The following is a 25092-nucleotide window of genomic DNA, read 5'->3' as shown; positions in this document are numbered from 1 at the left end:
CTTTTGCGGGGATTGACTAATTGTAGCTTGTAATTGCTATAAACAACAAACCTATGGATTCTAGTCATTAGCAATTTTTTTCCATTATATACAGTAAATTTTCTCAACATAGAATGAAAAATTTGCTGACATTTCATGTAGCTTCATTATAAACGCGACCATGTAAAACACGAATTATATCATAGAAGTCTATGGCAAGAAGAAACTCATAAATGAGACCTTAATAGACATGTCAATATGTACTTATTGTAGAGAAGAATACGAATCAGGTCTTCATTTATTTTGGGACTGTGGGGTGGGTGCACACAATTTTGGATACAGATAGAAGAATTTTTTTTCAACACACTGGAAAAAGGCTACCCTGTGTAATGTATTATAATCTGTGCCTGAATGGCTATGGTTATGTTTTGGGCTTGTGAGTCTGTGTGTGTGTCTGTGTGTTACCAGCATAACTCAAGAAGTCTTGGATGAATCCCGATGATATTTGGTAGGTGGGTAGGGGTCGGGAAAACGAAGGTCAAGTTCGATAATGGGCCTTCTAGCGGCTTGCTAAAGTACTGCAGCAGAACCTCAATTTTTGATATCTCGTGTTCTAGACATGCTGTGGTTATCATTTTTGAGTGGTAAATAGTCTTTGGGGCAGAGAGCAAGTGCTGTAAGTTTGGACCCCCTAGCGGGTTTTTAGAACTGCAGTTGCCGATTTCCTTTCAAACTTTGGACGAGAATAACTCGAGAAGGTGCAGATGGATCGTAATGATTTTTGGGATGTAGATAGCTCAAGTAACAATGTACGTAATGGAATACTTATTATGCAAATCAGCAACTAATTTGCATAATTAGTGAGGAAAGTTTAGAAATCCACTGCATTTCATGATATGACTTTCAAACTTGTCACATATATAGATGAGAAAGAGAGAAATATTTATGCATATTTATTATGCAAATGATGGCCTCATTTGCATAATTAATGAGAAAATATAAACGTGTTGACGGATCGTCATGATTTTTGGTATGTAGATAGACAAAGGGAAGACTTACATGATGGAATTCTAATAATGCAAATCGACAGTTAATTTGCATAATTAATAAGAAAAGTGTGTAAATCCAGTGCATTTCTTTATAGGACTTTCAAACTTGTCACATTTGTAGCTGAGAAATAAAGAAATATCAATACATATTGATTATGCAGATGATCTCATTGGCAAAATTAATGGAAAAATATGAACGTGTTGACGGAGCGTCATGATTTTTGGTATGTAGATAGCCTAAGTAAAAAATTACATAATGAGATACTATTTGTGCAAATTAACAACTAATTTATATAATTAATGAGGGAAGTTGATAAATCCACTGCATTCCGTGATAGGAGTTTCAAACTTGTCACATATGTAACTGAAAAAGATGGCAGAGAGTAAGAGGTGTATGTTTAGGTCCGCTAACATCTTTTCTTGAACTGCAGGAGCCGGTTTAGTTTCCTGCTTTGAAAGAGAATAAGTCAAGAAGGGATGAAAGGATCATCTTGATTTTTTGTATGCTGACAGCATAAGTGATGCTTGATACAATCTAATATTAGTATGTAAATATGGATCTAATTTGTATAAGCAATGGCAAAATGTTATGAACCATCTCAAGGCATATAAAACAAAATATAATGAGTAGCACATTTATGTCTACAGACATCATTCTACATAACTAACCTGGTTTATTTGGTAAAGGTATGTGTTCGTGGAACTCTAGTTTGGTAATGCAATTATTTGGTGTCCATCTTTGTCCAAACCGGTTATTCTATTAGGTAAATATTTTATTTTCAAACACAGTCACTGCCGCCTTAGGTTTAAATAGTTTATTTATTATATTTCATATCATCTAAAATTCGAAAAGTGTGTTAATTAAAAAGTATTGCCATGACGGTGGTGATATCGTTTGACTTTGTTATTATATTGCAATCCATACATAGTATGGATGCAATATACTGTTTTTCCTTTGTTTCTCCTCCTGTCAAATCTTCAAATGGGATTATTTTTTTCATTTTTTGACCAAATGAGCTGAAATTTGGCAGGGAGGTAGAAATAGCAAATACCCCCAGGCTTTTTTCACTTTCTTGATAGAGGCCTTAGAATTTATGATATTTAGGGTTTTGGGTCATTTTTAGACAAAATATGTATATTTTGGGCCCCTGTGCCCTGGTATTACAAGCTAATGACCTGAAATTTGGTACAGAGGTGCATTAGACATATGAGCACAGAAAACCATCAACACTTTCTTCATAGATCACTTCAAAAATTAATTATTTTAGGGTTTTGGGCCATTTTTGACTAAAAATGTATATTGTTGGCTCCTATGCCCTTTTATTAAAACCAAATGACCTGAAATTTGGTACATAGGTGCGTTTGACATATGACCACAGAACCCCATCAACGCTATGTTCATTGTTTACTCCAAAAATGAGTTATTTTAGGGTTTTTGGCCATTTTTGACTAAAAATGTATATTTTTTGCTCCTATGCCCTTGTATAGAAACCAACTGACCTGAAATTTGGTACAGAGGTGCATTGAACATATGCCCACAGGACCCCATTGACACTTTCTTCATAGATCACTTCAAAAAATAGTTATTTTGGGATTTTCAGTCATTTTTGGCTAAAAATGTATATTGTTAGCTTCTATGCCCTTGTATGTAAACCAAATGACCTGAAATTTGGTACAAAGGTAAATTGGACATATGAAAACAGGACCCCATCAACACTTCCTTCATAGAGCACTTATAAAATGAGTTATTTTGGGATTTTTAGCCATTTTTAACTAAAAAATGTATATTTTTGGCTCCTATGCCCTTATATTGAAACCAAATGACCTAAAATTCGGCATGAAGGTGTGTAGGACAAGTGCCCACAGTACTTCATTTTCCCTTTGAGCAAACATAACTTCAAATTGTTGAATTTGGGGATTTTTTCAAGGATGAAGATGGATTGCAATATGCTGTATTTGCTCCTAAGCAAATGTCGGCCTTTCTAGTATATGTGTATGGTATCTTGATAGAGGTTCTGCTCCTGTCAAATCTTCAAATGGGATTATTTTTTTTCATTTTTTGGCCAAATGAGCTGAAATTTGGCAGGGTGGTAGAAATAGCAAATACCCCCAGAAGTTTTTTTCACTTTCTTGATAGAGGCCTTAGAATTTATGATATTTAGGGTTTTTGGTCATTTTTAGACAAAATATGTATATTTTGGGCCCCCGTGCCCTGGTATTACAAGCTAATGACCTGGAATTTGGTACAGAGGTGCATTGGACATATGATCACAGAAGAACATCAACGTTTTCTTCATACATCCCTGAAAGAATTAGTTATTTTAGGGTTTTCGGCCATTTTTGACTAAAAATGTCTATTTTTGGCTCCTATGCTCTTGTATTAAAACCAAATGACCTGAAACTTGGTACATAGGTGCGTTTGACATATGACCACAGAACCCCATCAACGCTTTATTCATTGTTTACTCCAGAAATGAGTTTTTCTAGGGTTTTTGGCCATTTTTGACTAAAAATGTATATTTGTAGGTGTGTATGCACACCACAAATGTATACACGTGTAGGTGTGTAGGAGTGCCCACAGTACTTCATTTTCCCTTTGAGCAAACATTACTTCAAATTGTTGAATTTTGGGATTTTTCACATGAACATGACTGAAATTCACAATTTTTGCCAAATGCAAAAAAGTGGCCTACTTGCAGGGACAACCACGGGACTAAACATTACGATCTGAAACTCTTCAAGCATTTATTCAAAAGGTAATACATAGATGTCATTTTGACAAGAAGTTGTGTTAGAATTCCTTTTCACTTTGTCACATGTAGTACTTTGAACATGTCTAAAATTCACAGTTTTCGTCAAACGCAAAATGTGGCCTACTTTTGAGGACGACCCCGCGACAACCAAACAAGACCCCAATTTGTGCAACAATGCAATTCATAGATAACCGAATCATCTATACAGGGTGCAATTTTCAAGTCAACAAAATTACCAGAGCAGTACTTATAGCGTTACAAAATTGGGCCAAAAATTACGTTAATTTAAAGATCGAAACATTGTATTGTTTTCATCTTCCCAAAGAACTCAATTTTATCTCGTTGGAAACTAAACAACAATTTCTAAAAGGCAAAAATGTTGTCCTTTTCAGATCTTGTTTTGTTTTGACGATAAAGTAAAAGGTGTTGGAGTGACAATGCCGTAAAGTAAGCCAATTTTCGTGTTTTTGAGATGTGGAAATTGGGGAGAACTTTGGCCAAAAAACTTTGTTGGCCCGATACTATGGCAACAATGAGTTTTTATCCAAAAGAAGGCTATTTTGAGGGGTTGTGGACCAAGTACTATCACTGTGCAAAATATGAGCCAAATTGATTTTTTAACCTTGCCACCATTGATTAATCCTTACAGACATTTGCTCTTGAGCTAAACAATTGCCAAAATGAGTTCTTTCTAAGACGTATGCTTTTATACCAAGAACAATGTTCTCACTTTAAAACTTATTTCTAATTGGCAAAACATGATGTCTTATTTCTAAGATTTATGTCCTTATACACTGTAGTCTTGCATTGTTTTGGTAGGTCCGGCGGGATTTCTCGCTGCCTGGTGCCTTGCCGGTTGTCAAGCTGTCGATGGCTTTGTTAAACTCTATAAAGGATGGCTCAACGTCGAGTTCATCTATCGTTGGCAGACAGACATTCAAAGGTATTGGGCTCTGAGGGGGACATTGTTTTACCCGGAGTAGAGGTCGGAGTAATGTCCCACCCATCTTCTTATCTGTTGCTTCTTATCCGTGATCTCCTCCCTATTGGTGGACTTAAGGTGGGCTGTCTTGCTCTGGGTTGGTCCAAACGCCCTCTTAAAGCCGTCGCACATCCCTGTGATGTTTGCAGATATGTTTTAAGAGGCAACCCTAACTGACCAATAAACGTTGAGAAAAGCTAACTTTGAAGAGAGAAACTGAGAGAAACTATACTTATTTTCATATATCTTAGATACCTAGCAAGACTTATGCTAATGTGATGAATTAATTGGTCAGAATCGAACATGGCCGACAATATCATGATAACAAGTAAAACCAGCTTTTTTTCAGTCGGATTTCATTACTACTTGGTATTTTCTTACAGGAAACATTCATGTGAAGTTGTAAACGTTTTCAATCCGTCTTCATGGGGTTTTAGCATTATATGTTTAAAAAGATGTATCTTAAGACATCTAAGGTTGAGAATCAAAGATAGCGGATAGGTAAACATTTTATGACGTCATTTTTGACGTCGTTGCGTCGGCTTTTGACAAAAGAAGTCTTATAATACTTAGGTATTGATAAGAAACCTTTATTGTTAACTTTTTGTGTGAAATATTCAGGTATTGTAAGAATTCCCCGTTTTAGCCCAAAAAAATTAATTTATGACGCCAGAATTACGTCATAGTACGCCATAATGATAAGAAATTCAAAAATTATGAAACTTAACGAGCATATTACCCCTGCAAATTTTGTGATCGTACAGTAAGTCGATTTGAAATTGCGAAATGAATGATCCCCCACTCCAATAAGGAGAAACCACCTTGTGTTCTAAAAATCTACCATACTCCACTTACTTTTACACTACTTTTGTCTTATCAATTTCCAATCAATCATTTGGATGCTACAATAATACTGATAGCATAATCATGTTATTTGACAAAAAAAGATACAATATTTGTGAAAAGTAATTAGTTTATTACTTAATTATGCACCATAGTCCTCCACCAAAACACATACATACAATAACTCTTGTTTTTTTCCCGCAAAGATCTTTCTCGTAGGTTCCTTCTGCAGATTCTGTACATATATTGTTTTTTAATTAATTAGAAATTTTTTTACTTTCATTAGCATATGTTATTAGTGTTTATCGTCATAATTATGCAGAATGTTGAAAAACTTTGTTTTACACTAAATACTATATTTCTTTCATTCAAAATATTCGGTGTCTACTCATCTAAGAAACAATAACTTGTTGCTGTAATACAATAATAAAGAATACATGTTCTTTTATGGAAATTTCTTGATTTTTCGTAATTAATGATTCATAATTGGCTGGGGGTAATTTTGACCCCACCGAACCAGACACAAACTTTCATGTATAGCTTATACAATAATGGGCAAAACTCGGTGAAAAATTGTTAGATGTTGTAAGACATACAAATAAATTCATGGAAGGAATTTTTCCTCCGATGAAAAATGTCGCTATGGCAGATAAAGAAATACGCCTGGGGTCAAAAATGACCCCATACTGTCGGATAAAAGCGCAAACTAAGACGTTATAAATTAAGGTGGATTTCCTTGATATATCAATCGGGTGGCATAGTTATGGAAAAGCCTTTGGGAATCTATATGATTTGAAAGGTGCAGCGTGCACTTTTAGCCATCACCGCCGACACGCGTCTACACGGTGTTAAGAGCCTACGTATACCGTTAACTACTAGAGCCAGGGTCCAAAAAGGTCTCCATGTAAGGCAGGATTAGCCCTGGGGTCACGAGAGGGCCAAAATGGAGGCAAAGCAGTCTTGTTGTATGCCGCTAGCTTCTGTAACAGCTCTTGTACAACATCCGGGTACCGATCAGACAGATCACTTCTCTCCTGTGGGTCATTGCGAATATTGAACAGCCACAGATGTTTAGTCGGGGGGTCGACAGCATATTCGAATTTGCTTCCTGATGTGTCTGAATCTTTCCATCCGCCATGGCCTAGAATAAGAAAAAAAAAACTTTGGTAAAAGTAGGATATATGCTTCAACGACAGCAGCTTGAAATAAGCAATTCTCATAAAAACGCAAAAAAAGTATAGAAAAATTGCTAAACTTTGGGGGCCTATAATGTATTCTACCAACACAGATGAACTTTCATGCTACGGAAGAAAGTAATTAACCTTTAAAGATCCGATTTCTGGAGCCATTGCACAGGACCACAAAAGATCTCCTATCAGGCTGTCAGTTGCTAAAAAGACTCCTCACATCCTCCAAACATTATAAAAAAAATATTAGACCCAGTGGGAAATCTCACACAAGAGCTCAAGTAATGTTGTATCAATGCCTTCAATTTTAAATCCTTGTTTGAACTGACTTGAAGGTTATATTATATCCACGTATAAGACTAGAAATGACCGTTTTTGTGACGCTGTACAGTTTTTCTGGCTGTCTAAAGAAACAAGAAAGGGCTGTTGACTGCTACTTGTATCCCACTTTGCTCAACAAAATGTTGTACAGCAATGACTGTAACAAACGTTACCATTGTTCGATGCTTTCCAAGTTTTTTAATTGACTTGGTGAAAAAACCTACATACTTTTTAAATGTCCCTAGGGACGTGCACTTACACCTTAATGATGTAGTCAATGAGGTAAGTCATTTGAAGAAAAAGAGTAAAGTCTACTGTTACTGTAAAGTTACCACTAACTGCCCTGTAATACATAACCAACGTGACCGAAGAATAAGTTGTCATTTTTTGGCTTTGGTTAACCCTATTCAGACCGGGCTTTTTTTGGTCCGCCCTGGACGTGGGGGGTGGTGGTGGTGGAGGGGTTCGGGGCTTTTGAGCCCTCCATGGCTTTTAAATCTCTCCACTTTTAAGTCCTTTAACTCTTAAAGGACGTGACGTATGGCCAGCAAAGGCAATGATGTAGACATACCATTTAACATGTAGGAGACGTCTCACGCTACGTTGACGTAATATGACGTAATTATGGCGTCATCAATACGATAGTGTTAGCCGGACCATGAAGGAAGGGTATTCTCAGAAAACTTTGTTATGCTTCAAAAATGTAACAGCAAGTGCAGATAATCGAATTGATGACATTATAATTACGTCATATATCAACATCAATGACGTTAAAATGACGTCATGAAATTACGCCAAGCACATTTATGATACTTTGCTCCGCCATATCATATCCGCCACCTTGAATTTTCAAAAAATACTTTTTCATAACCTAGTTATTCTTGATCTGACCATACGGTCCGTCATCTTGGATTTGGGCTGATGACGTCATTTAAATTTGCACAATTTATTTCTTATCTATGAATTATATACTAAATAACACAGGATTTTATTCATTTAAGACAATAGCAGCAATATAGCAAATTAACGTCAAAAATACATTGTTAGAGCCGAAATTAGCGATCTTTGGCAAACTGCATGCAACAAAGGGTTGCCATTGCAACATGAAAAAATGGAGAATTTGTCAAACTTCGTGAACTTAAGAAAACTCACCAAATTCGGTGGCTCTAGCGTGAGCCGTTCTGGAGTTATAGGATATTTAAGTTGGTGCAGGCCTCAAAAGCTCCCCCCCCCTCCGTCTGAATAGGGTTAAACGAGGAATTTTTAACAACCAGGTAGTTTTCACTTAAAATAAAGCCGATTTAGTGTTCGACCAAAAAAATGCCATTTTTTACATTTCAATGAGACTGAGTGTTATGTCATTTTACAATGTTTTCTGTAAGAAAATAAAAAGTAGTGATGCAATCGGAGTGATAAAAAAAGCTGGTTATAATTTTCATTATAATATTTTCGGCCAACTTGGATTTTGACCAATTACGTCATCGCTTTAGCAAAATTTCTAAATATATATTTATATTTATGTCACACAAATATATGTTAGATATTAAAGACATATGTAAACAAGTGTTATTTAGCAAGACAATCTTAAAATCCCATTGTTTAAACCAAAATGAAAAATCATAAAGTTACTTTTTTTTGTAAATTTTTGCCAACAATATTCCAGGAAAATTCACCAATTCGGTTGTTCTACCACAAGTCGTTTGGAAGCTATACGATGTCAAAGGTGGCGCAGGCAGTTTTAGCAACCACACCCACCACCCGCTCCCCGTCTGCATAGACGTGCTGTACACTTTTCTCAGACATTCCGTATGAAATTCGACAATTTCAAAGTTTGTAATGGCACGTCGACCTCTCACCTTGATCACCCGTCAGTAACTTCCAGTCTCCAGATCGGATGGCAGCGTAAACGGAGATGTTGAATATATCGTCATATAGTAAATTAAACGAGGACGAAGCCGTTTTCCGATGAAGAGGATCAATGTTATGGAGGATTTCTTTTCTCGGAGATGGTGTTCCCGTGCTAATAAGATAAAGCCCATTATTGCTAAGTGTCTTTAAAGAAATAATTACTGATGTTGTCATTTTGTCGAAAACAATGTTAGAATAATAAAATGAAAGTATTGTTTACACAGCCGACATAATGATCATTATCGAATTTTTTTACAATGCATACGTGGGATGATTGTTTATATAAAAAAAGAATACCCTTAATCAAAAACCTTTGGACATATTTTTCTTCATCATATAAGGCAAAAGCAACTTGATAGGACTCTAGAAAGGCCCGTTTTGGAACAAATATTGCTTTTACACATGCAATGCAAAAACTGTTTAAAACTTTTACTTTAAAACTTCTTTCTCTGCGAGAATGGGCCCTTCCGGTGGCGCTTTCGCCCTATGTACGTTTGATATCAGAAGACTATAACACAAAACACAAAAAGGCGAATTTTATATAAACATTGATCAAAAATTGATCCCCCATTGGTGATATCCAACTTTGGAATTTTCTAAGTCATCTGTTTGAATCAAAACTTGAAAGAAACAGATGTATCTAGACTGTCCTTGTGTAAAATAGGCAAAAACGAGCCCACATAAAAAAAATCACCTTATATAATTACCATGCGAAAACGTGAAGACCGTTACGATACGATGTTGAAAACGCCTTTACCGAATTTAGGGTCATTTTTTTGTAATACTAAAGCCCAGGTCCCCACTTATGCTAGCCAAATCTGTAAAAGAAACCTGCCTTTATTCCCAGCACTAATTCGCAAAACTACACTATGCCAAGAATATTCTTATCGGACTTTTGTGTTTGCAAACCGGAAGTTGAAGGTTTATTGATGCCCACGTTCGCAATTTTTAAACGACGTATCATATGGCAATTTTTTGCTATGGCAGCATAAAATTAGCATGTTTCAGGCCATGTTTTAGTTAACACTATACAGCCGGGGGGAGGGGGGGGGGTTGCGCACGAGCCAACTTTGATGGCTCACGTCACTAACGTCAGAACGGCTTACGATAGAGGCACAGAAATTCTACAGTTTTTTCTGAAATTTTATTTGCAACAATTTCAGGAATGTTGTAAATCGTCCATTATTACTATTTGCTGTGGCCAACGCTAATTTTAGTAATGTATTTTAAGTTTATTTGCAGTATTACTGCTGTATTTTTAATAGGCAAAATCATATGTTTTTTAAAATGTCTTTCATGATTAAATATGAATAAATTATGCTAACTTGATGGCGTAATTGGCCAAAATTCAACATGGCAAACCCCATGACAACATCAAGGAGAATCCCTAGCTGATTACCCCTCAAAATCCGTAACTACTTGTTATGTATTTATCAAGAAACGTTCAAATAAACGTTTTAGTCTATTTCCATGGTCTTTTGCCTTTTTCGCAAAAAAATGTATTTTGGAAAATCCCATGTGATGGATATATGATAAAGTTGTTATAGAACTTACGAAAGTAAATGTAAAATTTTATTATGACGGCTGACCCAAACTGAAGTCATTTTGACGTCAATGATGTTCCTTTGGCAACACATAACACACTGTTATCTGAACTTGCTGTTACGTTATTGTAGTCTACCTTGACATTTTCTGGAAATACATTTTTCCCATGGTTCCAGCCTAAATAGTCAAATTGATGACGTCAAAAGTACGTCATGATGATGACTCTATTTGGAGTTAAAAGGGGCGGATCTCAAAAGTCCATCCCCCGTCATGAGATGACCAAAAAAGCCCTGTCTGAATATGGTTACCACATACACAGAGACGGACTTTATTAACTCTAAACTGACACGTAGGACGCAAAAGTACATGTCGTATAACGCCAGAACGGCTAACGCTGCAGGCACCAAATCTTGTGAATTTTCATAAGATAGATTTGGAAACAATTTTATACGGTTTGATTATTTTCTTTTTTCGTGTTCCAATGGCAACAGTTTGTCGGCAGGCATATTTGAGGAGAATCACTAATTTCTGTTCTATCAATGTATTTCTTAACATGCTATATAACTGATATTTTCTTACACAATTTGGATAGCGGATACCGAAAGGTATTTAGGATATGTGTGACTTAATTTTATGAGGCCATTTTGACGTCATTAACATGACACAAGACGTAACAAACATTATCATCTTGTATCTGTACTTGCATTTTTGTGGCATACGTTAAAGGTTCCTGGGAATACCCTTTTTCCGTTGATTCAACCAAAACAAATAAATTTATGACGTCATAACTACGTTATATCACGTTATAATGGTGTCAATTTTTAACAGCTTTTAATGTCTAGATCTTTCCCTAAATATAAAATTGTAATATAAAAGCTGTTCAAGAGTTACAGGAGATTAAGAGACCCCCCCCCCCTTCTAAAATTAAAAAAAACTCGATTTTAAAAGATTTGAATATATAAGCTCTTTGGAAATTTAATGGAGATAAAAGGCTATTGTGGGCCTATTACTTATTCTAAATTTTCAATGATGCAAGTTGCTTGTAAATGCTTCGACAATTTCGTTGGTATCCCGAATGCTTAATTTGTAATTTTGGATTTTTTAAATTTTAAACAAAGACAATACACAGTTATCTTGAGTTTCTTTAAAGGTTGTGGCTATTGACGGGATCGTCCTGTCAACAGTGGAAAACTTTTTATTGTTGACAGGACGATCCTGTCAACAGTAGAAAACTTTGCACTAACAGTAGAAAAATCGGTAATGTTGACAGGATTTTTTCATGTCAACAGTGAATTAATTGGCACTGTTGAAAGGACCATCAGTGTGTGTTTCTATATGACTACCATTGCTTATCTATCAATTTGTCAATGCAGCTAATAACAATCCACATGCACCTACACTATAGGATATTTATGTATAAAAACCAGTACACGGACCGGTGCAGGTTAGGTGCAGGTAGACCCCAGAAATACCTGCACAGCTCCAATTTTACCTGCACTAACCTGCATATGCAGGTGATATTTCGAGCCCTGGTATTTTTTAGTTTGATAGAGACATAGTTTGACAGGATAGTCCTGTCAACAGTGGTAAAATTTGCACTGTTGACAGGATCGTCTTGTCAACAGTAGAAAACTTTGAACTGTTGACAGGATCGTCCTATCAACAGTGGAATATATTGCATTGTTGACAGGATCGTCCTGTCAACAGTGCAAAGTTTTCTACTGTTGACAGGACGATCCTGTGAACAGTGCAAAGATTTCTACTGTTGACAGGACGGTCCTGTGAACAGTGAACTTTTTTCCCCTGTTGACAGGAGGATCCTGTCAATAGCCTCAGGCTTCTTTAAAACAATGATTGACTCGTTTGACAATTATCTGTTGTTTCCAAATGAAGATATATACCATATCGTTTGAGAAAACACCTAAGTAGACAGTAAAAGAAGAAGACACTGTTAGTTTCTAAATTAATTTTCTCAAAACATTATTGAGTATTTACTCTAGTTCACATTTTATGCAGTAAAATGTTTTAACAGGTTTCTTTGCTATTTCCTTAACACCATGTACATGCATACGGAAGATCTTTAGCTGTGAAATACCTTATTGTGTCCCAGATGTCAAATCCATCCAATGGTTTTGTGCCATTCGAAACGGAACGAGAGATGCGAAGTAAAGTAGGAAACCAATCGGAAATGTGAATAAGAGCATCACTTTTTCGGTTTCCTTTTCTAAGTAGTTTGCTGTTGACAAATCCAACACCTCGCACTCCGCCTTCCCATAATGTATTTTTCCAACCCCTCAATGGCCAATTACTTCCAGCGTTTTCCCTCGCTCCATTATCTAAAAAGTAGAGGTATAAGATATTCATGTATTACATGATCAAACATAGGTTCCTTTACAATGTGCTGACGATGATTTATTTGCAATTTGTTTTCAAAATCCAAAATAAAGCAAATTAAAGAAAGCAAGGCAACGTGGAAGGGGGATAAAAAGCCTTGTGCACACTCTTCCCCGTGAAAATCAGCAAATCATTAGACGAATTAAAGCTAAACAACGGAGTTTTTTTGCGCTCAAATTTGAAATATTCTAGAACTAAGAAATCTCAGATTTACTACCAATTTTTGACACTTTTGTGTCATTATTTCACGTTTTCAACGTAAGTGATTAGCCTACAAAACACTCCGCTCTAGGCACGCTGTAATCTGGTGTCCTCCCAAATTAGACTCTCCTCTTTGTAAACAACAGCATGCTTACCACCGGTAGGTCCCCAGGGTGGGGAATTCAGTTAGTACATGTCAGACTGCAGATAAAGAGCACAATGGAAATCTTCTTCTTTGGAAACACCCATATGTAATCAGTCTAAAATAGCAAATGTTCATGAACGTATTAGTCTTTGTTGTAGGATATCAACAAGCTAAGGTCATATTCCCTTCAAAACCGCAAGAAACCTTGTACAGAAACCTAATCTACTGTACTGAGAGGAAACTGTCAACTAGCCCCCCACTGGGAAGCCAGGCTGATAAGGATGCATCATGATAAGTAATTGAAGGGAAGGGGTGCACGATTTTGATTAAAAGGGGTGTTTTCGTGATTGTTACCTGGCATGGAAAAAATAGTGTAGTGGTCTTGTTTGAAAAAAAAAAAAGTCAAAGGGCCAGGGTCATCGGATCATAAAGCGGTTTTGCAATATTTACATTATTAAAAATTATGTAAATAAGTCCCTCATTACCATAATTGGTATCTGCTTATATTCCAGCTATCATAATGAACATGTGTTATATTTATTGAAGTCCAGCAATTGAAAGCAATGGAATTATACAATTTCTTCATCAATTATGTAAATTAAGTCCTTGCATTATTAATAAGAAAAACAAGCGATTAAAGCCTTCTTTCTAAACATGACAAGGGTGACAAGGATGATAAGCATATGATTGATGAGAAACAAAATTAATAAACCAGTTTTAAAGGTTCCAATCATTTGGCGAATGTATCGGGTCGTGGAACTCTGCTTTGCGATTTAAATGACCAAGTGGGGTCCGATTGATTGTTCAATAAAATTCCATTTCCAATCTTATCGGTGATCATTGTACATACATTGTTTCGTCAATGTAAGAGGAATATTTTGACATGTAAAGGTGTTGCTAAGTCCAGCTCATTATCATAATTTATGCAAAAGATCAGACGGATCACGTTTTGCACTAACCCTATTCTGACCAGGGAGTGGACTTTTGAGGCATTCAGCCCCTTTGATGTCGCATAACTCATGAAAGTCTAGCGATGAAGCTACCAAATTTGGTAATTTTTCTTTATTCTTTTGTGTTGCCCTAGCAGCGGAATTCTGAATATTTTTTGCCAAAATTTGCCAATTTCTATTTGAATAAGGGTTTCTCTGTAAACTACACCTGTTTTCTTACATCATGTCAATCTTATAAAATTCAATGAAACTTTCATCATTCAAAAGTTATGATTTATGCTAATTTCATTACGCCATAGGTCAAAATCCAAGATGGCTGCCCTTTTAACTAAATGACGTCATAATGTCGTCACATTATATGATGATGACACAAACGTTAATGTGAGGATTTAGTTTTAAATGTCTATTATCCTCTCGAAATTCGGTGGTCATACGATTACTAGTTAAGGGGTGGGACTTAAAAGTTTGTTTTATTAGATGCATATTTTGCCTGTTTATAACCCAGACGGATAATCGTCAACTTTTCTTTATACTTTCTACAGTATTGTACCAATTTCCGTAAAAACTTAGGAGAGGATATAGCAGATATTGAGTGACAAATTCACGAATTTCTTTCTTCAGATAAAAGAAAAAATACCAATAGCAGCTCCAAACTGACGCCTGGGGTCCAAATGGACCCCACTCTTATGTTTGAGGATTGAATGACTGGTTGTCTAATAATGACTTTTTAGCATGTTCTTGAAGTCGGGTAAAGATTGGCAAAGTTGTAAGGTCTAACTCAAATCATTTCAAATTAGCGGGCAACTGAACATCATTAAGAACTTTACGTTGATGCGTTTTATTTTGATCTGTGTTGGGTTGTTCCGTCGTTCAGTACAGAAACCGACAGAACTAATGTTACAAGGAGCTTATTTCTTTTTTCTTCTTTCCTTTTGAACGTACATAGTTGATAGTCTCAAAACGCCTTGCAAATGTTTCAAAAACATGACACGACTTTTTTGGCCCATTATATCGAAATTGCAAACGAAAATTTAATAAAGAAAAAGACCAAATAGTTGACCTATTCATATTGATGTTCCCGTGACCACCTACCTCCTTACACTCGACCTCTGGGAAGAGCAGCTGTGGCCGACAAGGCCATCCAGTGAAATTAAGGATGTGTTTGTATGTGTATATGTATGTTCCGATTATGTAATATTTAAAAAAAATTGCATAATTAAAAGATGCCATCCTTGGAAGTTATCTTAAACTGAAGTATGTACTTACTAAACTGAAGTATATTACATAAAATGTATCCATTGATTTAGAAATGCTTACAAATAACGAACAGAATTAGAAATAAAAGTCATTCAAATCATCATCTTCGTTACATAGCTAATTACACCATTACGTGTTTTTTACTGTGCAGGATTAACCCTCAAACAAACAAGTTGGGTCCATTTAAACCCCAGGCGTAAATTTTGATGTAGCATTTGAACATTTTTGATCTGAAAAAAATCATTCCGTGACTTTGTCGATCTATATCTTCTACACCTTCTCCGAAGTTTTTACGAAGATTGGTTCAATACTGTGGAAAGTATATAGAAACTCCGTGTTCAGAAGAATGGCTGGCAACATAATATTGTCTGCTAAATGTGGAACTAAATAGAATCAAAGTCAGTCAAAGTCAAAATCCGTCTGGGGTCCAAACGGACCCAAGCAAAAAAGTGCAGTTTTTAACAAACTGTTGAGACTACATATCGTATTACCACCAATGTTCAGAGGATAACAAACATGTAAAACTAGATTAATTTACCTCATAGAAACTTCTGTTTTATTACCATGTAATATGACGACATTTTGACGTCATTTAGATAATAAGGGTGGCTATCTTGTATTTTGAGTAAGGACGTCTCAAAATAAGCATAAATTATGAATTTTGAATCATGAAAATAACGTTGCATTTCCTAGAATTTATTTGTTGCTAGAAAACAAATGTAGTTTACCAAGAAAACCTTTTTTGTTTAAATCGAAATTGACAATTTTTTGCAAAAAATATGTCTTTTAGAATTCCATTGCTATGGCAACCCCCAAAATGAGACACTTATTTTATTGACTAAAAATGTTTGCTAACTATATTTTGTGATTTATGACAAAGTTTCGTAGCTTATGTGACATAAAAGTTGCTGAGGACCTCAAAATTCCCCTCTCTGGTCAGAATAGGTTAAATGCAAAACATGGTCCTTCTGATCTTTTGCATAAATTATGATGATGAGATGGAATTAGCAACACTATTACAGGTCAAAATATTCCTCCTACATTGACAAAGCAATGTATGTACAATGGTCACTGATAAGAATTGGAACTGAGATGTTATGAACAAAACACTTTGGGGTCCGTTTGGACCCCACTCGGTCATTTTAGTCGAAAAAAAGGTCGGGTGCTTGAGAGTTAAACGAATCTATTAATAATGGCAACAACTATGTCGTTAGAAACACTGTTCATTATCTTACTTTATCATCTGACCGTTGAAAAGTGCCAAAAATTTATACTCAGACTTTTAAGAAATATTATAACCTGCTATAATGATATGACATGAAACACCTTGTTTTTAATTTTTGTAACGAGGCAATAATCCGTTTCGGGCCAGAAACATTGTCACAAAAGAGCTAAGAAAAGTTATTCATTGTTCACTATATCATGTTATAAGAACTTATGCAATTGTTAAAACTTCCTGAGCACTGGTGTTTTCCCTATGTTTTCACGCGCGGTCGCATTATTTTGGGGAAATCAATATAATCACATTGGTATCACCTGGTGCCAGAACACACAGGCATTATTGCACTCACCCGTAGAAAAGATTAGAACAGTATTGTCCCATAGCCCTGTCCTTTTTAAAGCATCGGTTACATTTCCTACTGCTTCGTCCATCGCTGTCACCATCGCCGCATAAATCTTGATAAGAGGGTGTGTAACGTCCTTGTATTTCTCGACGTACTTCGTAGGTGCTTCGAGAGGTGAATGCACGGCTTGAAAGGGCAGGTAGAGAAACATCGGCTATGTGTGCATAGAAAAAAATATGATCCTCATGTGACCGTAGGTAACAAACTTTGTGACTTAATTTTGGTCTTTACATGTTGTAGGTTAAGCAGGTAATATCCTTGATGTTGTTGAATGTGTGGTGTCACGGGCGCACGCTCACCGCAAAACAGCGCAAAATACTCTTGGTATCACACTTACATGTATGATAGGGGGACAAACGCCAACAACCTATGTAATAAAACCAAGTACATACCAGCACATCATCAGCGTAACGCAAGGCGCAGCACTAACATCTAACAGCACAAACTGATTATAACACATCAGGTCCCAAAACGCTCAAGTACATAAATGCAGTTAATTATCATATTCAAAATTGACATGGACACCCCAGACAGATGTCAGCTGGTGCAGTGAACCAACTGTCGAGAGCAGAAGACGATTCTGTTCATTGAACCAACTGGCGAGACAAATGACCTTAGTACCCCTATCTGCTTGGGGATAACCGTGTTACCAATGGCCGAAACACCGATGGATAACGTAGAGATATAGGTGCAACATCTGTTCGCATAACTCACCGTATCTGCTTGGAGATAATCTAGTTACCAAACGCCGAAACAGCATTGCCTGTTCCACAATACGGAAGATATAGGGGGGGGGGGGAGGGGTTCTGAAATTATTACATCGATTAAAACAACAGCTACGGCCAAACAAAAGGTACGTGCATCATTTCACACCGGTGTACAGGTGAAGTGCCAAACCACATACGAATGCGGCAAACGGAACTTAGAGATATAGGTGCGAACGCTCACCGAAAAAAAACAACTCACAATACTTTGTCGACGGAGGTTACCCTCCAGTCACAAAGTAATGAAACGATTATACTACCATTATGCTTCTTTCCGTTTGTTTTTGCCGTGCCACGCGATGGTTTAAAAGATCCTAAAAATCCTTTAAAATATGGTCGCATATATTTGGCCGCAATGTAAATTTCATGATTCATAATTATGATAATTTGATAACGTCATCAGTCAAAATGAAAGATGGCGACCAATATTAGCTTGATGACTCCATGGCGTCGTCATATAACATGATAATGACACAAAAATTTGTACCATGATACTGTTTCACATGCACATCATTCTCTGAATATTTCGTGATCATACGATAAGTTGTTTAGGTGTTAGTCTGATTCTTTCAAAAATGCTGGGGTCAGTTTTGACCCCACTGGACCATGCATAAACTTTCTAAAATAACTTAATCAACAATGAGCCAATCTCGGTAAAAACGTATGAGAAGTTGTAGGATATATACCAATACCATGATCTAGCATTTTAAGAATAAACTTGCGTCTTTTTTCCTGTATATCTCTTCCTCTTGAATTTACAGTAAATTGTTCCTGGGTCTCCTAAATTTACTGTTGAGAGTAAATGTGCCCTCTGAATTCACTGTGTAGCGTTACCAAGCCACCCAAGCAGACCATCTATAAAGTTTTACATCTTGTATTTTGGTATTTGATTTATAAAATAGGGTCCTAAAATTCAACTTTATCCATCCAAAGAATAGTTTCAATGCATATTACGTATCTCATCAGATATTTTTTTCCGGATTGGCCTCGATAAGGTTGCCATGAAAATAAAGGTCTTAACAGCTTTAAATATCATTGATTAAATATCACGTTCTGAAATTATAGATAAATTGGCCAAATAAGCCCCAATCTCAGAAATAAAAAAAAAACAGGTCCATGTTTTGTTACTATAGATATATATCATATAACGGCATACCTTGCTCCGTTCATGGCTTAGAATAAATTCGATTGCTTTTTGAGCAAACAGATGGGTAGAGTATGTTCCGTTCTGATCCAACACAGGCTTGTCTTGGTCTCGTAGATCCAGCCCATGAAATGCTGATGGATCTCTTGCGTAACCGTTTGGCCTCCTGTGTGTCCAATAGTCTTCACCACCCGTCAAGTAACCTTGTCAACACAAATTTCACAGTGAAGATTAATTCAGTTTGCACTGGGATTTTATTGCATATTGTATATCATTGTTCTTTTCAAAATTGATATAAAAAAGCATTATGAACATTTAATCGAAGTCGATTTGACTTGAATGTTGACACTACAGTGTTTATTCATGGGAGAAGGTTTGTTTTTACTTCCAGGCTAACCCCATGATCATGTCCAAATAACAGGATTGCCAACAGGTTGTCGGTGTGGTCAGGAAGCTACATTTACGGCGGAACTAAGTCACTCGTGTAAACGTGCAGCTCCTAGCCACACGTTCAGATCCCGACCAAGACCATCTTTTTTAAATCTTACGTCCCAGTTTGGGGCCTTCATGCAAAAGTTTGAATCTGAGATTTAGTTCTTGCTGGAGTGAGCCCTGATGCCCCGCCAATCAACTAATCAGGGTTACACATGCAATTGATAAGGGGAACGCTAATAAACACTAATAGTACAATCCACTCTTCTGATAAACGTGCTGAATTCGAGCCAGTTCTTCTTGCCCCGTACCCGTGGAAAGTGAAATGAGTAAGGAAGACTGACGCAAAAAAATAATCTTGAATAAGGCCCTGTAAAGTATACATCAGTACTAATAGTCCAGAGCTAAACAAAAATTCTTGAGCGAGTTATTACTTGAAAAAAAAATATTGAAAAAATACGTAATTTTTTTAAAAATTCCATTACACCAACTTTCCACATCAGTATGGTGTGTATTTGTACAATCATTAATACTTAGTCAATGATCGTTTTAGTGTAATGTAGTAAATGTCAAACGTAGACACAATTAATGTAAATATGAATGATGACCCGTGTAAGCTTAACCTGTCAATATATTATCTTATATGCCAGCTGAACAAATAATAAACATAATGTCATCATCATCATAATGTACACTGGTTAAAAAGCTATTTTCCTTACCATAGAATCTATCGAATCCTCTTTGAAGGGGCATGTATTCTTTTCTAAAAAATCCAAGGTGCCATTTGCCCACAATGTAGCTGCGATATCCATTTTCTCTCAATTTCTGGGGTAGGGTGACTTCATCTAAAGGCAGACCATGAGGACGGTCACTAGTGATAACACTATGCTGCAACCCATAACGGATCTGAAAATGAAATGGATGTGTCATTTGCATACCATAAAATAGCAACAAGCTTAAATCGGACACTTAACCAAAACGGAATGAGGAGACAAAATACCTTGGGATATTTCGGAAATAATAGTAGCTCCTAGAAGCCCTGTATTTTACCAATGACAATAAGTAATTTTCAATGCACATCTGTACACGGTAATTATTACTTCTTCGTCGTACGACGAAGAAGTAATAATTACAGTCAAACATGTATTACCAACCACCTCTGTATAGCAGCCACATGCTAAATGAGGCCAATTTTTGTCAGTCCTTTGGATTTTTCCCATTGACGTATGCATTAAGAAATAGTCCATAGCAGCCACCACTACAGCGCGGCCACGGCCACACGATTTCCGGTCCCACAGATACAGAAACACTGCCAATTGCGACCATACAACAGCCGTATGTCACCCTGCGCTGGTTGAAAATCGTAGTTAGCGAGGATTTCAAGTTCCCGACCGGGTCCTTTTGGCAGAAGCGGCGTGCCTTGAGCGTTAGAATGCAAGTCGTTGTCGACGATTTTACCAAACCGAATAAAATGTGTACTTATTCGTCACAGAAGTTGTGGGTGCTGAAAACATGAGTAACGTATTGATTCATGATCGATTGATCAGCATTTTATCAAAAGTGGCCGCCTGTATATAATAATAATAATAATAATAATAATAATAATAATAATAATAATAATAATAATAATAATAATAATAATAATAATAATAATAATAATAATAATAATAATAATAATAATAATAATAATAATAATAATAATAATAATAACAATAATGGCTTATTGGGTCCATTAAAAGTACAGATTCGCAGGACTCAGAAATTGGCCCTGAATTGCTCACGTACTAACATAGATAGTTGTAACATGGACAACATAACGGGGAGATTTAAAATCGTTTACAGAAATCAAACGTATCAAAATATATACAGATCTATATACAGATTCGGTTGACCGATAAAATTGACAGATAAGGTAAAAACGGCACAGTTCATGAGTTCAGTAGTCGGACGATGTGCGGAATGCTACTGTTCCTAAACCGCTCCGTTCTAGCATTGATAGTGGTCAGTGCTATGTGATCTGGTACACCGTCCACTGGTTTCACCTCGAGTTGGTGGGAGCCACTGTATGAGTGTTCTTGATTGCAGCAAAGTGGAGCCGAACTTCTTAGTAAGCTGTTCCCGTCGTTGCTGGAGAGTGGGTAGTCCTAGTAGGTCGCATGCTTCCGAGTACCTTGAATAGCTTCTACCGAGGATAACTCGACAGGCAAGACGCTGAATGTTCTCTATCTGGGCTGTTTGGGTCGACGTAAGTCCAGGGCTCCAGACGGGACAGGCATACTCAATATAGTGACCACATTTGTCCGACATAGACAGGTTTGACTGTATAGGAAACTCAGGTTGATTAAGGCGTTGATAAGATATATTGTGTTGGTAATGTTTCTTCTTTCTTTCTCTTGACAAATCTACAAATTGATTTAACTCCGTCGTTCCAGGACCGAATGACTTGAAATTTGGTACAGAGATAGAGTGGGCCAGTACCCATAGAGTTAGAAGATATTTACTTCTTTTTAAAATCTGCCTTTAAAATGAATACTTAGTTTTTGGTATTATATCCTAATGACCTGATATTTGGTACAGAGTACAAAATTTGGTATAAGAGTGACCCCAACATATGCGCACATAGCATCAATAACACCTTTAGCATACATTACAAAAACGTTTCATTTTGCTATTTGTTAAAAAAAGAGACACTTTTGGCTCCTCAACACTCATTTTACAACCAAATGATCTGAATTTTGGTACAGGAGTGCACTGGATATTTATTTAAATAACCTATAAATGATTTTGGCATGGACCAGTTCAAAATGATTTGGGAAAATTTGTTTTGGTTATTTTCCAATGGTCACAGCATTTTGGGACTTTCTGAGTGGCAGGCCTGTATGTATATATAACTTAATTAAAAAGGAACCAGCGAGCCTGATGTTATCTGTTAGAGTCTATTCTTACACGGAGGGGTTCGTTTTTTTAATTCATTTTTTTTTATATTCATCTTTGGACTGGTGATTATGTAAGTCGTTCAGTGGGTGTATTTTTGTACTGGTCTATTTAACAATTGAGTGTGCTGGAAGAGTCCATTCTTGCACGTAGGATTTTTTTTAAATTCCTTTTTGGAGTTTGGTGACTACTAGTATTTCAGTGGGGTTATTTTGGACTACTCTAACTTGCAATTTTACATGGGGGAAGAGTCCATTCTTGCACGAAGAGGCCGGGGGATTTTGTAAAATCCATTTTTGGACTTTGGTGATTATGTCAAAGTTCTATTTTAGCGGATGTATTTTTGGACTGCTCCTCTTTACATATGGGTATCACCAGAAAAGGTCCATTCTTGCACACGGATTGGGATTTTTTTTCAAATTCAGTTTTGGACGGGTGACGATTCAAAAGTTTGTTTGTAGCGGAAGTGTTTTAGACTTGTCTGTTATACATTTTCATGCCGTGGAACCTTTTTTGCTAAATTCGATTTTTGACTGGGTTTCGTATTCAAAAGGCAAAGTCTTCCGCGGGGCCTCTTGTCTTTAACCGCCTCAAAATATGTCAATAGTTTATGGATAATTATTTGATCAATATGTTGTAAGGTCAGTAAAATTGGTAATGGTGCCCCATATGTAGTGAGTTCCTATTTTCGCAATATAACGTTACTTCATGACATTGGGCCATTCTAAACACGTCGCGGTCACGCGGGGTCTCCCGCGGCCACAGAGTTGTTTGAAATGTATTCTTTAAAGTTCTACGAAATTTATTCTTTAAAGTTCTACGAATTCTTTTTGTCACAGGCCGTTAAATATTAAAAGAGATAAGTGACCGAGAATTAACTCTCTAAAAGTATAAATTTTTGTATTTACTACGGATGTTTTAGTTACATTTTCAACATTTTTTCAATGAACTGTAGAATTAATTGGCCAATAAAATAAATAAATAAATATCCAACTGGAAAAATGACGAAGTTACGAACTTATAGATTTAGCTGAAAAACATACCAGATATTAAACATCCTCTTCTGAGCAAGTAGATAGTCCTTCGCCATCTACATCACACAAAGCTACTTCGGGGACATGTCCTTTCAAGAGAGACAGGATTCCAGTACAGTCAGCCTATTAATTGTACGTTGTAATGTCTCAACTTGGAATCAGTAAAGCCGTCTACGAGCGGATCTACAAATTTCCAGCTTTTCAGCACGGTCAAGAACAATCTCTATAGTGCTTTCTTCCGATAGTAAATACCACAGCATGGTTTACATATGTGACATTTCAAAACTATCCTTTAACCCTATCCAGACTAGGGGGGGGGGGCTAAAAGTGCCCGCGGCAACTTTGACCCCCTATAGCTCCCAAACGGCTTGTGCTAGAACAACCAAACATAGTGATTTTTCCTAAAATATTGTTGGCAGCAAATTTCAAAAATTGGGGAAGTTTATGATTTTTTTTGTTGCCATGGCAACGGCTTTCTGAAAGGCAAATTTTACAAAAATCACAAATTTTGGTTTAAACAATGGGATTTTAAGGTTTTCTTGCTAAACTAAACATCTTTAATATCTAAGACATCTTAGTAGAACATTTATAATTAAATATTCATAAATCATGCTTTTGAGATGACGTAATTGGTCAAAATCCAAGATGGCCGACAATATCATGATGAAAAGTATAACAAGCTTATTTTCACTCAAATTTCATCACTACTTGGTATTTTCTAACAGAAATCATTCATTTGAACGATTTTAATCCATTTCCAAGGGGTTTTAGCGTTATATGTTGAAAAAAATGTATCTTGAAAAATCTAAGGTTGCACAACAAAAGTCTTATAATATTTAAATATTAATAAGAAACCTTTATTGGTAACTTTTATTGTGGAAATTCCCCGTTTTAGCCAAAAATATCAATTAATGACGTCATAATTACGTCATATTACGTCATAATGATATAAAAATTTTAGAAATTATAAAACTTGATGAGCACAACCCCCCCTGCAAATTTGGTGATCGTACAGTAAGCCGTTTTGAAAATACGAAGGGGGGGTCGATTGAGCCCCCCCCCAGGCCAGGGAAGGCCCAAAAAGCCCAGTCTGGATAGGGTTAAGGTATTGAATTTTATATGGTTAACTGTTTTTTTTCATCCAATTATATGTATTAACGCTAAACTGTTCATTATATTATCAACGAAGAAGAGTGATGGACGTTACTCGATACGTCCGGAAGTAATGATCTAATTCTATGTGCCGCTATGGCATTTCTGGTTGAAAAAAAATGTCCTCCCATTAGGTTGTTTGTATATATGTCTTATAACTTCTCATATTTTTTTATCAAGATTGGCTCATTGTTGATTGAGCTATCCTAGACACTGCCTGAAAAGCCTTATTTCCAGGATGGAAACTGACTTACACAGTCCTGGAAATTAAACATGTCCTTCAAAATCCGGAGGTTTCATGCCTGCAAACGAGACGTGTACAGTCCTTTACATGTCCTAGAATCTCGCGGAAACGAACCATTTCTGTGTGCAGGACGTGTAAAGGGCTTTGAATACCCTTACAGATTCCCCTTGAAACAACTTACACAACACGACATGAGCCGTGTGTTGCATTGTGTGGTGACGGATATGCATACATTAGCGGCCAATTACC

At 36.4% G+C, this 25092-nt stretch overlaps 2 protein-coding genes across 2 annotated transcripts in view; one reads left to right on the top strand and one right to left on the bottom strand.

Annotated features, from left to right (window-relative positions):
- LOC118430745 (carbohydrate sulfotransferase 11-like) overlaps positions 1 to 25092 on the top strand; it is a 246314-nt gene that overhangs the window by 106934 nt on the left and 114288 nt on the right. The gene's annotated exons all lie outside the window — the stretch shown is intronic.
- LOC118430529 (arylsulfatase B-like) overlaps positions 5812 to 25092 on the bottom strand; it is a 31639-nt gene continuing 12358 nt past the window's right edge. The window contains exons 4-9 of the mRNA XM_035841456.1: positions 20199 to 20385; positions 19060 to 19250; positions 17086 to 17293; positions 12663 to 12903; positions 8971 to 9134; positions 5812 to 6747 (exon numbers count right to left, since the gene is read on the bottom strand). Of these exons, the coding sequence (XP_035697349.1) occupies positions 6482 to 6747; positions 8971 to 9134; positions 12663 to 12903; positions 17086 to 17293; positions 19060 to 19250; positions 20199 to 20385 (1257 nt within the window). The 3' untranslated portion in view covers positions 5812 to 6481. The remainder of the gene's footprint in view (positions 6748 to 8970; positions 9135 to 12662; positions 12904 to 17085; positions 17294 to 19059; positions 19251 to 20198; positions 20386 to 25092) is intronic.

Source organism: Branchiostoma floridae, chromosome 1 (assembly GCF_000003815.2).
Source record: "Branchiostoma floridae strain S238N-H82 chromosome 1, Bfl_VNyyK, whole genome shotgun sequence".
Lineage (NCBI taxonomy): Eukaryota > Metazoa > Chordata > Leptocardii > Amphioxiformes > Branchiostomatidae > Branchiostoma > Branchiostoma floridae.
The sequence above is the reverse complement of the archived record's forward strand: the minus strand, read 5'-3'. Positions and strand labels throughout refer to the sequence as shown.